This window comes from Ctenopharyngodon idella, chromosome 2, assembly GCF_019924925.1.
Source record: "Ctenopharyngodon idella isolate HZGC_01 chromosome 2, HZGC01, whole genome shotgun sequence".
Classification (NCBI taxonomy): Eukaryota; Metazoa; Chordata; class Actinopteri; order Cypriniformes; family Xenocyprididae; genus Ctenopharyngodon; species Ctenopharyngodon idella.
Window position 1 is genome coordinate 42,653,853 of NC_067221.1, and position 16,088 is coordinate 42,669,940.

The window sequence follows — 16,088 nt, forward strand, 5'->3', positions numbered from 1 at the left end:
CTGAAGACTTGGCGTTCATTCGCAATCGCACAAAGGGAAAAGTTGCATGAAGGTCAACTTAAAAGAGATACGCTCAGCACATCTAGATGGATGTTCGCACAAAAATAAATGTACATCAGCCAGCTCTGTTAACTTGTTCACTCAGGAGAGGGTGAAATCCTGAGGAAAGTGACCCCGGTTTGCTCCGGATGGGCCCTTTCTCTGGGCGAACCCTCTGAAATTCATCAAATTGGATCAAGATGACATCAATAATAGACTCAAGCTGGAGCTCAGAAGGACCCAAATGATCCGTGCATTGTTTTATTTTTTTCCTCAATGCACATTCCGATTACGGACGGCGTCATCAAAAGCCTCGTCACAGATGTCAACACATTGGCGTCTGCGGAGCTGTTTCCTCTTATTCCGGGGCTTTATCACATTACGGAGCGATCCGAGCACGACTTTTCAACTCTTTAATTGTCAATCGCTCACACTGCAAACGTTCATCGCAGGCACGGCTTAATAAAAACACAAAATGACTTAAATTTAGCTGATTTGCAATGCATTTAAGCTCTGTATTTTTATACTTGCATGTTACCTGGGAATCGAACGGGTGACCTTTGACCTACTCGTGTCACATGAGCTGCAAGACAAAAACAAGAGGGTGAGCGTCACGGGTAATATTTCTACCAAATTAGGCCCAAAAACACATTCGACATCTAAAGGACAGATAACTGTTTAAATCAATCTTTGCTGAATCTGCTGCTCATCCCAAGATCTGCAAGGAAAATGTGTAAAACTGAGGTAAAAATCACAGATATTTCTAGCAAATCAAGCCCAAAACATATGCAACATTAAGATAACTGTTTATTTTTATAATGTTACCTGGAAATCAAACGCATGACCTTTGACCTGCTCATGCAAGATGAGCATCACGAGGACGAACATCACAGATTTCATGTAATATTTCTACCAAATCAAGGCCAAAAAACACAACATTTAAAGGAGAGATTAAAGTATAAAGTATTAATCATACAAAACCTGTGATCTTGCTGTTGCTCATGCTCTAAATGTAATTGTGTAAAAATTAGTAAAAAAACATCACAGATTTTGTGTAATACTTCCATCAAATCAAACAAAAACCATATTACCCATTGGCCATGGGACCCACATTTTTCCATCGTCATTAAGCCGTGACCCCAAATGTTTAAGAACTGAAATCAAGCAAATTTACCAAAAGTACCGTCCCACTTTTCTTAACACACACATAAATTGTAAGAATATCACTAACAAAAGGTAAACAATTTATATCCAACCCCCATTCATGTTAGTTATTCATAATAAAATAAAATTATTAATTTGGTATGAGCCACCACAGTCATCAAAAATACAGATAATAACACAAAGTGAAAAAGTGGTATTTTGGGTAAAGGACACTACAGTTACCATATTAAATACACAATACCAACATGAACTGTTAATAAAACATGTAAACTGCTCCTGATAAATAGAATGAACATCATACCTGCAATCGAATCATTCTCAGCTAACACGCGACGTATTTACGTAATTTATTATTAATTTCATGATTTAATAATTGACAACGTAACTACTACGACGTTAAATGCTCGTAATTTCACTTGATCTTTATACAGCGCGCGCATTCGAGCACAGTCTGTCAGGACGGGAAAGTTCGTTTTTCTGAGGTGAGAGACTTTTTATTTCCTATTAAGTTATGAAAATAAAGTTATAATAATGACACTGACATATAGCCTGACAACATCTAATGATATGACCGCAGATACTGGATCAGGACGCGTTTTTCTCTCAGGCAATCTTTACTGAAACCGCGTCTGACAGAACAGTCGACAGCGTTCGCGCACGTCTTTCAAAATAAAAGTCTCGCATCAGTAAATCATTTAACTGTTAGTTAGGCTAGTTTTTGTTGTTGTTGTTGTTATTACCCAGTAGTTGAGAAACACTGGTTTAAAGCTTTTTTTTTTTTTTTTTTTTATAAATGCATGTTACCTGAGAATTGAACGAATGACCTTTGACCTGCTCATGCAAAATGAGCTGCAAGAGGACGAACGTCATAGATTTCATATAATATTTCTACCAAATTAACCCCAAAATCATATGCAACATCAAAAGTACAGAAAGTGATTTAAAGCAGTCTATGAATTGTGAAACTGTGACCTTGCCGATCTGCCAGGAAAATATGTAAAAATGAGAAGAATGTGAGGCGACTCTGATGGGTTTGTTATGAGCCACCACGTGCCTTATCTATGATACACGTTTAGCCATCATATCTGATGATGAGGACTATTGTGACCTCTTTGTCATGTTCCCAAGGTTACTAATCAAATTTCCGTCCGGTTCAGAGAACACAAAGGCTCATGGTAAAATCCTCCTCTCGCTCCTTCACGTGATGAGGTCAGCGAGGATGTAATTCCTGGGATGAAAGTCTATACTGGTGTTTTGATTCGGCAAAAGTGAGGGAATATTCAGCTTCAGGTGGGCGCCATGGCGTTTTCATTACGGGACGCTGATGTAAGGACTTTTATGTGTAAACGTGGGGCAGACGGTTACAGTGCATTAGTTTAATATTCCCTAAATGGTATATGAAGTCGATTATCTCTAGTGATGTGATCGAACCTCTGACACTGAGTATTAAAGTTCAGACATCAGTCATCTGTAATAACTGATCAGACGCTTTATTTTCAAAACAAAACAGCTGAAAAACTCCCAAAGAAAAAAGAAGATCACAGAGACACGAGGGCAGCGAGGGAACAAAATAAAATAAAACACCTTATATTAGGCCGATGGAAACCAAACTACAACGTAAATAATGATTTCTTGAAGTCGTAAATAAAACTTTTTACAAGAAAACATCATTTCAGTCTTTCTACTTCAAAATTTCACGTTTAATTCAATGTGTTGTTTGCTTGCCATTTCTTTTTAATATAATCGTGATTACTGAGTGAAAATTGTTAATTTTACACCAATTTAGTCTAGAAAACACTAAAAAATGCAAAGGACAAAAAGGACAAATGGATCAAATAATATAGAAAAATGAAATAAAATAAAATTAAATTAAATAAAATTAAAAAGTATAAAAAAATAAAATAATAAAATAAAATAGAAAATACAATAATAACGGAATAAAATAAAAATAGAATAAATTAAAAGTAGGACAAAATAATAAAATAAAATAAAATAATAATAGAAAATAAAATAATAATAGAATAAAATAACAAAATAAAAATAGAAATAGAACATAAAATTAAAAAGTAGAATAAAATAATAAAATAAATAAAATTAGAAAATAAAATAATAAAATAAAAACCTAAGGCCAAAAATGCAAAGAACGAATGCAATGAAATGAAATGTAAAAAAAGAAAAAAAAGAAGAAAAAAAGAAGAAAATTAGACTAAATAAAATTAAAAAGTAGAATAAAATAAACAAAATAATAAAATAAAAATAGACAATAAAATAATAGAAAATAAAATAATAATAGACTAAAATAAAATTTAAAGTAAAATAAAATAATAAAATAGAAAATAAAATAATAGACTAAAATAAAATTTAAAGTAAAATAAAATAATAAAATAGAAAATAAAATAATAAAACAAAAGGCTAAAAACCTTCTTGACTTGAGCCAGCAAGAAAACACCCAGCAAAGTCATGGCATTATGGAGGTTCAACTTCTGTGAACTTTTGGCCGCATTATAGTGAGTTTTGCTGCCAGAAGTTTACAATTGTTGGAAAACGTCAGTTAGAACACAAAACACCCTTGAAAGAATGTCTCTGTGTGCCAGATAAATTTTAGGGATAAATGTGGGATTTTCAGACTCCAAGTGTATCCAGCTATGTAATTGGAGGATAATATCCGACTTCTCCGAGAGGCTGATTAATGAAAGCCTGAATGAAACACAGAGGCCCATAAATGAACTTCCAGCCGTCAGTCATCAGCCTCATCCAACAGGAGCGTGGAGGCGTGCCGGGCTGGAATAACACTGGCATCCTTCCATTGTAGCTGTGAACACAGACGCGAGCGAGAGAATATATACGCGATATCAGGCTTCCTGTGAGTGAAGCGCATCAGCCACGGAGCGCTCAAGTGTGTGTCGAGAACACGACCAGCAGGAAACGGCCTTCGGATGCAGACGGCTTAATGGACGCATGGATGCTTTTACACCCTCCCTCCGTTTCTGTGTTCATGGACCGACTCTCTGTAGAGAGATCTAGGGCTCCTCACCCAGTTTATGCCACAAAGGTTCTATATTGACAATGTCAAGTTTTCTTAGACCGGACATTACTTTTGGCCATTACTGCACACACACACACACACACACATTAATTGTTAATTGTTGTTTTGCATGTATATCTGCTGTAGTGTTGCTCCTCGTGTCCTTCAGAGGGTTTGTGGGTGTTTGTACGACTGATTTGAGCTGATCTCTGATTGGACAGCTGTCTGTTCTACATGTTCTCATAATACAGATATGAAACGCCTCACACGCAGATAAGGAGTCCGGCCAGATGTTGGGTTGAGAGATGCATTAAAGCTCTCGCTCCGGCCCGTAACCAGGAAGAAAACACTGAAGTACTCAGTCTGGTTCTCCGAAATCTGAGAAGACGAAAGCAGAGTGTGAATTACGGAGGGCTGGAGGGTCACCTGACCCCGCTAGTTACGGCTTGAACCCCCAAAGTCAAAACAAAAGGGTCTTAAAAGTACATATTCTAATGCCATATGAGCCACGCACACACAAACACACACACACACACACACACACACACACACACACACACACACACTCACACAGAACTTTTCCATAACCACCACCACCACGTGTTTATTTGAATATTAAACATTTCTTTCAGCTGTACATAAAAGTGTAGCTCTTATTATCAAAAGTTTCAGATATTACAGTAGAAGTTACACTCTAAAAAATGTTGGGTTAAATATGGACAAACCCGCAGTGATTGGGCTGTTTTAACCCAGCGGTTGGGTTAAATGTTTGCCCAACCTGCTGGGCAGCTGTATTTAACCCAACTATTGTTTAAAAATTATTGTATAGCTGGCTTAAAATGAACCCAAAATAGCAACCCAATCACTGGGTTAAAACAACCCATTCGCTGGGTTTATCCATATTTAACCTAACTTTGGTTATTTTTAACCCAGCATTTTTAGAGTGCAGTTAGAACGTTTATTTTTACTGACCAATAAATAGACACTTGTGAAGAGAATTTATTTTGGACCCGTTTAAAATAACTTTTAAAATACTCCAGTGAAATAGTCAGGTCAGGAATAAATAGTTAATAGCCTAATTTGAGAAAGTTCACATTTGGCTAATCTTTAGGCTACAGATTAGCCTAGGCTAGTCAAATACTGATACACATTTCTTTAAAAAAAAAAAAAAAAAAAAAGGAGTAATTTGGATAATGCTAATATTTATAGGCTACAGGCTATTAATATTGTGTACTAATACAACAACAACAACTACTACTACTATTACTACTACTAATAATTAAATTAAAATATAATAGTTTTTTTAGTCTAACTTTATTTAAAAAAACAAAACAAAAACTAAAAATAGGCCTAGCGCAGTGTATTCCAGGTCAAAAATAAATCAGGTTATTTAGGGAGACGAAAAAAGTCACAAAATAAAACAACAAAAACGAGATCGTCTTACAGTTTCTTGTATTGTTGATGAAATAATAAAGAGTGAGTTTTGTTATCTTGCTGTTATGAGCGCAACTGAAGGACTTTTCATGTAGTAAACAAACGGAAGAACACTTTACACACACACACACACACACACACACACACACACTGATGTACAATATTATTGTGTAAATATTAATGAAGTTGTAGTGAGTGGAGGAGAGCAGCTGGAGTAACTCTAGCGAGCGCGTTCACAGCTGCAGATTCGCCATTAGCCTCGATCTCCATCAACGGCTCACTAATGAGGGCGGGAAATCCCTGTCACTGCGATCCTCTGGGAAAACCATTCCCGATGACCGGCACCATACAGACCTCACGCGCATTTCATGTAACAACACACTAATGATAGGCCTAATTAGTCACCATGAAATTAAATCGACCATTCTTATTTTTTTAATGGAATAGTGCAGTGTTTACTACAAATGATTTATCGGCGCACATCATTATTGTTTTAAATTCATGTGCCTCATAATCTTCAATCAAAATAACTTCCCCTCCCTCTTGTGTTTACTGGCGCGAGGGCGGGGCAACCTGTCACTCACATGAGATCCACCAATAGGAAACCACAAACATCCAATCAATTCCCCACAGACAGAATCAAGCCCCGCCCTACTTTTGTTCGTGTTGTTGCTTTACATCATGATTAAATTAATAAGGTTTGCTCAAATAGGTTATAAAAACACTCTATTCTCAATCCAAAGTGGAAGATTTCCCATCATTAAAGCGTCACATGACCTCACAGACCGTTCAGAGCCAAACTCTCGCGCACGCGCTCTCAGCTGAATGTCACGCCGCCCCGATCATCAGATCCCGGGGTTTGCCGTTCCTCCTCCGTCTCTCCCACAGATAGAGCAGATCGCAGCTGTGCTCGTATCTGCTCATCCCACCTGACCTTCACCCAGCGGGACAAAACCTCGTTCTGAACATGCTAACGGTCATGCGCACAAACACCAACACATGCTACACTGAACTCTCTGTGTGTGTGTGTGTGTGTGTGTGTGTGAGTAGAAGTATTTATGAAGGGCGATTCAATGAAAATGAATCACTATGGCGACGATCTGGGGTTTAATTTTTTTTTTTTTTTTTTCAAATACAGCTATTCAAGTCACCTGGTGAAAAATTAATTCATTAATTTATATTAATTCATGATTTATTTTCCAAGTCATCTGGTAAAAAAAAATTATGAATTCATTTTTAATTATATTAATACACATGTATATATTAATAATAATAATAATATATGAATTCATAATTTTTTTCCCCAAGTCATCTGGTGAAAAAGCCATTAATTTATAGTGATTCATGAAAAATGTCTTGGATCTAGTCTAACTACATGAAAATGATTAAAAAAAAAAAAAAAAAAAATCATATCACAATTTATATCAATTTATATCAGAGAAAATAAAACATCACAATGTTTTTTCCAGTATTGTGCAGCTCTGATAAACGTAAACAAACAGTTATTATGTGTGTAAAAAAGCTGTTTGATCGATTCTCCAGTGGATATGAATTAAGACTGCTGGTTGATTCGTCACTATAATAGAAGATCAAGTCAGACATTTTTGATGTTTTTATTTATAAAATGCATCTTCAAGGGTTGAATGGAAATTCCTCATTAGTAAATCGAGTCTTTGATGGCGTCGTTCAGTTGGAATGATGAAAACATCCACAGGAGTTGATGAAACTCCGTCACTCCAGAATATCCCTGAACATCTTCCTCTTCTTCGACTCTCCCGTCTGCGCTTCCAGCCAGTCGCCGCGGCGCTTCAGGAACGACGTCAGACCGAATTTGGCCCAAGTGTGGCGTGCGAACTGATGTGAGCGGAGCCGACTCTCACTGGGGACTGAAACGACAGAACACGGTCAGGACACGGTCAGGACACGGTCGACAGTAGCGTGATTACTGTACATCAGTCTGTCTGGAGCTCATATTAACTGACAGATTGCGGTTTACTCCACAATATAACACACAGTTCTCATCTGAAACATTTGTGTGTGTTTATTTTTTTCATTCCTGTTCTGAATACTGTGACGGGAAGTAAAATACACGTTTATAATGTTTGTAAAAGTTTCGTTTATGTACCTTTTGTTACATTCTGAATGAAATAATAAACGTAAGTGTGTCACTTTTTGTTTTTATTTATAAAAAGCTATAATTTAATAAAAAAAATCCTAACTTACTAAAATTACTGTTATGGTGACGTTCTTTTCAAATAGAGCTATTCAAGTCATCTGGGGGAAATTATACATTAATAATATTAATAAATTTATGAAATTTTTTCAAGTCATCAGGTGAAAAATGATTCATTCATTAATATAAATTAATTCATGATTTTTTTTATTACAAATCATCTAGTGAAAATTATTGATTCATGAATTAATATGAATTCATTATTTTTTTCAGGTCATCTGGTGCCAAAAATGATACATTAAGAATATTAATTCATTTATCACATCAGGTGGAAAAACTATTAATTAATATAAATGAATTCATGATTTTTATTTTAAATCATCTGGTTAAAAAAATTATGCATTAATAATATTAATTTGTGAAATTTCAAGTCACCTGGTGAAAATTATTAATTCATGATTTTTTCCCCAACTCATCAGGTGAAAACTTGAAAATAATTTTTTTCATATCACAAAATCTCACACACTATAATAATGTAATAATATACACTGATATTTTGTCTTGTCTGTGTTTATCTTTCTCAAGACTGTAATTCTGACCCCGAGCAGCTTGTCTGATCTTCACAGTGAACTCTTCCGTCTCCTGCACTCAATGTAAACGGATGTAAGCGCGTGTCGTGTTCACGCAGGTCTGCTCACCGAGTCTCTCTGCGATGCTCTGCCTCTGACTGACGGTGGCGCTGCTCCACACGGCCTCCAGCAGACGGCTGCCGCACGCGGAACAGGCCAGCTCCACGTACATGTCCTGCGACAGAGATTTCATGAGACGCGTCTCTTCACTACAGAATCAGACGTGTTTGTGACGCTTTACCTGCATCTTCCTCAAGATCTTCCCTCGGCCCTTATCGCTGGCGGACGTCACCAGCGCCTGGAGCGCGCGGCTGCCCATGGGATCGGTGCCGAGGGTCAGCAGGTCGGCGGAGCTGAGCTCGTGCAGGCTGTTCATCAGCACGGATCGGTCTTTGAAGCCGGCCAGAGCCTGAACCAGCCGAGAGCCGTGATAACATACGGACAGAGGCTGCTGGGAAGACTGACAACAGAGACAGAGCATGACACCTGCGTACTGCATACTACCGACTGTAAACATCATGTGACACAGTCTGTGATTAATTTAGTGAGCGTCATCAAGCTTCGACTGGGAAATAAATCATTATTATGCATTTTTAAACAGTGGCTGTTCAAAGGGAGTCCAAGTAAAAAAAAAAATTAATTAATGATCTTATTTTAAAGGTTAAAATAAGGATAATCAGCATTACTGAAATGTTATTATAGTTTTATTAATATTTTGAATTAGCTCATATTTTTAGTTCATGTTAATTTTAGCTTAATTTTTTGTAATTTGGTTATGTGCTTTTGTCATTTTATTAGTTCTCTTTATTTAGGTTTAATTTATTTTATATCAGTTTTTATTTATTTCCAATTAATCATTTAAGTGCTTCAACTAATACTTATATTTTATTTTATTTCAGCTTTATTTCAATGAACAGAAATGTTTTTAATAGTTTTTCTCAGTTAACGATAATAACTCAGGACTGCAGAATTATCATTTTTCAGTAAGTTTGAATGTGATTGGTTAATTCCATCATAAGGGGGTGTACACTTATGCAACCAGATAATTCTAGCTTTTTATTTGTCTTTGTCTTTCCTTAAAAGTTTCTATTTGTTTGTGACATGCATTTTCTTGAAATTTTAATGCCAGTTTGTTGAATTAACAAGTCAATATGACAGAGAGGATGTTTCCTACTCAGTGCACACTACTCACTCTATTATCAAACATAATGCAATAATTCTATCATACTGTAAAATAAATAAATATATAAATATGTAATAAATAAATAAATATTTACTGCACACTTCTGTCTTAGTTGAGTATGTGATGAAAAACACTCCAAACTCTCACTTGATCTAATGTTTCTTTCCACATCATTCATATAGTTAATAAAATCAATATTGCGATATTTCTTAGTGCGATTATTAAATCTTAAGGCCGTGATTTAAATAAATTAATAAATGTGTGCAGCTTCGTTTGATTTGCTGGGAAACCAACAAAATAGAAGTTTGAAAATTAAGATTGTATTTTTACAGTTTTACTATAAAATAAAATTATTTGTACTTTTCTGTTTAAATATATTTCTCATTTTACAGTATACTAGCATTACATTCTTTATATGTTTAATAATAATCTCAATAAAAATAAAAGGACGGTTCAAACTCAAGCATTTTAAAGCTTTAAAAATTATTTTCAATGCAGATACACTTCCTAAATATTTTTTCCCCAAAACAGAGCTATTCAAGTCATCTGATGAAAATTCCTCTATTTTTCATATCAGAATATTATGTATGACAGAAAATCAAAATATCATGATGTCAGTGTTGTGCAGCAGCATCTAGTTCGACTTGAAAATAATGTTTATTTTGTATGTAAATCGATTGATCATCCAGTCAGTGTGGCTGATGTTACTTCTGGTTCATTTGCCACACTGGAAATGGAAGGTCAAGTCAAATACGCATTGCATTATGGGACAGAGTATCTGGTGCAGCTGCTCTGCACACAACACAGACTGAGGCCTTCAGAGCGAGTGATTGAGCAGCACCTGTGTGACGGCGGCGCCCTCTGCTGCCTCGGTGTTGTAGTACACTTCATGCGCCAGGACGGACAGGAAGAGAGGCAGACAGGAAACTTGCAGCGACGCCGGTTCACTGCAGTGAAAGGCCTGATGGGACATGAAGTTAGTATCAGAATGGAATACCAGCATATTACTTACTGCCAACAATTCATGAGGAAAAATATAGCATGCTCAAATAAACAATACTTTAAGTGGACGTGTTCTTTGGTTTTTATGCACGTTTATCATTTTAACAGACCAAAATGTTTTTATGGTTTTAGTTAACAATAATAACACTGATAACGTTTCTGTCTTCTGCTTTTACATTCACCATTACACACTGTATGAAGGGTCATATCCCAAAATGTGGCACATTAAATCCAGAATTGTGTTCATTACAGTTAGAGATCAGTGCCATAATTCATCCGGACCTGCAGGAGGCGCTGCAGCAGCTCGCTCTGCCTCTCCTCCCACTGCGCGCAGCTCTCCACCATCTGCACTACGACCCCTAGGTTACCCGCGGCGAGAATCGCCTCGAACCCCTCCATCAACTCGTCGAAGACCTTCAGGAACTGAGCAGAGGGAAATAAGAGTCACATGATGAACGACAGAAGATGTGGAGCATCACCAGCACTAGTGAAGGAGGCGCACCAGTCTGAAGGGGGCGGACGCTGCGATCAGGCTCTGGATGGGGAAGTGTGCGATGGGATGAAGAGCCAGAGGCATCAGCTGCGATCTCAGGTGGTTCCTGTAGACGTCACGCAGCAGAGCTTTATGGGAGAACTTGAAGACGGTCTGGAGGAGATGACTATCGGACGGGTCTTTCATGAACACCAGAAGCGGACTGAAGCAGAAACAGACAGAGTTACGGTTCGGCACTCAACATCCACCTATCGCTCCATCATCTTCCTCACCTGACTCCAGGAGCCGAGCTGAGTGACGTCAGGTATCCCATGATGCCCTTGTTGAGCTTCTTGCAGAGTATGGGTCTCTTCCGGTGACACACGGTCAGCAGGGTTTGAAGAGCCGCGCAGGCGCTCGTATTCGACACGCAGACTGAAGAAATCAACGTCAGAGAGATTCATTATAAAAACACGCAGCTGAACATCAATGAAATTCTAATGTAGAAATTTGGACAATATAGAAATATAGTGCAGGATTATTACAGTTAAAACCATATAGAACGTTTGTTACTAGAAATAAAATAAACGTGAACTGAAATAAAATTAAAACATTTCTGCTAGTTGTGAATCTTCACTGTTCTCATGATTCGATCACCCAGCTGAAAAACTATACTGGAGTGCATCAAAAAATACTTAAATACGAACAAGTACATTTGTAGAACATTCTTTATTTTGGTGTTAAATAAAAGTGTCAAAGTTATACACTATAAATACACTAATTCAAAGTATATTTGTACTTCAGTAGTACTTCACTGCACTTGGAAAAGTATACGAAATACCACTACTACTTAAATAGATTTTTAGCACATTGAAATAAAGTATACTACCTCAAAAATATAAAAATAGAGTTTTATTAGTGTATTTGTTGAAAGTGTGCTTTGAATGCTTTAAAAATTAGTTCAATCTTAGTAGACTTTTATGTAGTTTAAATGAAATTCATTTTATTACAAATATATTACTAATGTACTAGTTATAAGTACAATTTCCCAACTGTGGTACTGAAGTACACTTAATATAAATGCACTAATTAGCACTAACACTTACATTGATTTTAAGTGTAGTCAGATAAATTAAACCAAATATACAATGTTTTATAAGTACATTACTTAAGTGTGCTATGAACGCTTTACATAAAATTTTACTGGATTTTTATATATACTGTTACTAAGTTCTATTTTAATGGATTTTCTTGAAAAATACAGTACAAATGAATTAATTACAAGTAAACTCTATATATTCACTGTGTAGTACACTTGAACCCATCTTTCAAATATAAGATTAATATATAATAAATATATACAAAATGTCTTTATTATATATTAATCTTATATTTGAAATACATCATAAGTCTATTTTCTATGTCTGATGAGTATATTTAAGTGTATGAAAGATGTTCAAGTGTACTACAAGTGGTAACTAAATACAGAGATAGTGTTAAAAGCACATTTTAGTTCATATTCATACTGTCTCAAAATAGCACAGTTGAGCACACTTACATGTTCTTAAGATTATCTTCAGAAGTACTAAAGAAGAACTTTTAGTATATTAAGTACAAAATAAGAGCATGAAAATAGAGCACTTTGAGTACATTATGGAAGTGTACTAAAATAAAGTGTATTTTACTGCACTTTTTTTTTCACCTGGGTCTGATTATCTGTTAACTAAAATTAGAACTATTAAAACATTTCTGTTCATTGAAATAAAATAAATATAAATATTACTTGAAAAAGTTGAACTAAACAAAAATGAAAAATGTTTCCATTTTGCAAATAAGTTGAAGTAATAAAATTATTAAGTGGAAATAATTAAAAACTAAAACTGAAATTAAACAAATAGCAATATTTAAAAAATAAATAAAAATAAAATAATAAAATGACAAAAGCACATAACAAAAGTACTAAAAATTAAACTAAAAATTAACATGAAAAATAAAACTGAAAAAAAGGCAATTCAAAATATTAATAAAACTAAAAACAGACTTGATGTACTAAAATAACTAAAACTGAAATAAAATTAATAAACTGTATAGACATTAAAAAACAAAAACTAATAAAAACGACAAACAACTAAAACTTTAACTAAAATTCTAAAAATAAAAACTAATTAAAACTATATTAATGATACTAAAATAACTGATACAGTGTAAAACAAACAGTAAAAATTCAGAAAATAACGGAATTTACTAAATTAATTCAATTTATAATAAATAACCACATAACTAATTGACTACAAATTTATTTATACAATTTACAGGCCTGTGAGATATTAAGATTTTTGATCAGATTTCAGCCAATTATTATCTGGAGAAATCTCACTGATGTCGTTCATTCTTCACACAGAATTACTCGTAATGTTGTGCACATTTGCTAGGCTGCTTACAAAAATATCAGAAATGAGACTACAGTTAATCTCGCCTCATGTTCAGGACGAAAATAGCTAGTGAAACTGTCGTCAAGGCATTATTAACATCAAAATCAATCCAATGACTCGTGGGACGCATGTTTTAATAGGAAAAACGTCGTTACCGTTGACGTTTTCCATCAGACAGTCGGCCAGATGCTTCAGCTCCCACCAGAATGATGCGGGAATCTCAAAATCCATCATCTCACTTTCACATATTTTGTTCTTCTTGGCTGAATTAAACAGAATAAAAATGATCAGATGCTCTAGTTAGATTAAGATCTGAAACAGAACCGACTCAAACACGGGTGAAGCTGACCACAGCAACGCTTGAGAAACGAGAGCAGAAACACGGAGCATCTCGTGAGGATTCTGACCTTTCTGAGCGCCGGGAGATTCTCGAGGCAAGCAGCCGCTCAGCACCTGTACGAGCGTCCGGAGCACGTGAGATCCGTACGGATCCTTGGCGAACTGCACGATGTTCTCTCTGACGACTCCACACAGACGCTGCACCTGGGCCTCCAACATCCCACAATGCTCCTCGTCGGCCTCTGTGACGTCAGATTCCTCCTGCGCAGAATTCTCCTCTTTAGAAGAGCATGAGATGATGAGACACACTCTGTCAACACTGTTTACTTGCTTCATTGCTTCCCACAATGCAGATTTACAAAGAACAGTCTTACAAACGCCCGAGTGACATCGAGCCTCATTGGTTAAACAAAACCAGCAGCTTCAGCCACACGTGGCCCAGACTTCCACTGTAAGTGCGTTACTGTATCTCACCTGTCCACCTGTGAGCCTGCCTCACTGCGCTCTCCATCACGTGACCTCCACACTGATCGCACGCCACGCCTCTGAACTCTGACCCCGTCTCTCCACCCAGCTCTGCCAACACTTCTGCGACCTGAGCGGGAGTGGCCAGCGGCAGCAGCTTCTCCAGAACCAGACTGCCGGTCATATCCATGGCCACGAGCGCTGCTTTGCCCTTCACCTCCGACAGCACATTGTGCACAAACACACCTGAACACACACAACACACACACCTGATTCACTCGACTGGTCACTTAAGATCATCAGCAGGACGATTCTGGCAGATTTCAGCCTCACCTTTCTCCTCCTCCTCCGTGAATCCCTCCTTCAGCCGGTCACTGACGCGCCGGAAGTAGCCGACCGTCGTGCCGTCCAGCCGTGGTTTCTTCTTCCCGCCGTCACCGCTGCTCCCCTGCACCGGCCGTTTATGACCCTTCTGTCCACCCTTAACAGACCTTTGACCTTTGGCTTCCATCTTCTCTAACATCGCCTCGATCTCACGCACATTCACACCTAAAAATACACGTTTATTATCCGAGGAAACATCCGTCTTCCTTACAGCGGATTATGATGGTATTAATATGGCACTGCCACATCATCTTTTTGATACTAAACCAAGATTTAAATTACCATATTCATATTGTGTAATATTTACATGATCATTATGGTAATAAATGTCCAAAAAACACACAGTGACACTTTATTGAAGCACATTTCTGCCACATAAGAAAAAAAAAGCTTTTGTAAATAATAATTATGAGACAAAAAGTTGAAAATATGACATACTAAGTCATATTTATGAAACAAAAAGTCAATTATGGCATACAAAAAGACATATTTATGACATAAAAGTCATAGCAAGTCAAAATTTTGACATTTTATGCCATAATTATGATTTTTGTGTCATAATTAATTTCGATTTACCAAAGCATGATTCTTTTACTAATGTGGCAAAAACTGGGCTTCCATATACTTTGATATATAGTGTGTTAAACGGTATTTTCCATGGTACTAATGCATTTTCATGGTATTTCAAAGAATACCACTAAACTACCATGGTATATGGATATTACCATGGTACTGTTTTGTTACAATCAATAAACACGTGGAAGTATTTGATAAAAATACGAGCGACAATCGCTTTATAATTGAAGCATCGAGTCACTAGATCACTGACAATCATGTAAGAAAATTTGATCAGCACATAACTAATAAAGAGTATGTAATATTGAGCTTACCAGCGTCTTCTGTTCACATGTGTACGCACGCAGCAGGCGACGCAGCGTGATGACGCAAGAGCAACGTGACGACACGTGGTACAGCACAGCAGCAGCTTCGCAAATAAAAGTCCTGTCACGCAGAATTTGGTGTAGAATTACTGTAGCTTCTCTGTATTTTGGGCATTTAACTTTATGTTTTAGCTTTGTGTCTGTATTATGCAGATCTTTTAAAGTCATATTTTTAAACTTTGATAGATGTATGTTGTATGATGCAATGACATTAATCACAACTTCTGTTGTAGAACATGTGAGAAAAAATGTTATCGTAGAAGAGGAAGGAAATGTGAAGTATTTGAGTAACACAGATAACAACAGGCACTTGACACTGAAACCAAAGCCAAGAGCAAACAACTATAAAAAACTATAAACTTAAAAAAATAAATCATGCTTTAAATCATAATTACGAAATGATGCC

General features: G+C 36.4%; 1 protein-coding gene across 1 annotated transcript; it reads right to left on the bottom strand.

Moving 5' to 3' along the window:
• Window positions 1-7,261: 7,261 nt before the first annotated feature.
• On the bottom strand, window positions 7,262-15,779 carry LOC127496232 (nucleolar protein 9). Its single transcript, XM_051863985.1, has 12 exons — window positions 15,632-15,779; window positions 14,691-14,906; window positions 14,367-14,603; window positions 13,961-14,170; window positions 13,709-13,816; window positions 11,415-11,556; window positions 11,152-11,344; window positions 10,932-11,072; window positions 10,489-10,608; window positions 8,706-8,924; window positions 8,534-8,639; window positions 7,262-7,548 (listed from the first exon to the last, which is right to left on the bottom strand). The coding sequence occupies exons 2-12, from the start codon at window positions 14,878-14,880 to the stop codon at window positions 7,394-7,396; spliced, it is 1,821 nt and encodes a 606-aa protein (XP_051719945.1). The 5' UTR covers window positions 14,881-14,906; window positions 15,632-15,779; the 3' UTR covers window positions 7,262-7,393.
• Between the last annotated feature and the right edge of the window lie 309 nt (window positions 15,780-16,088).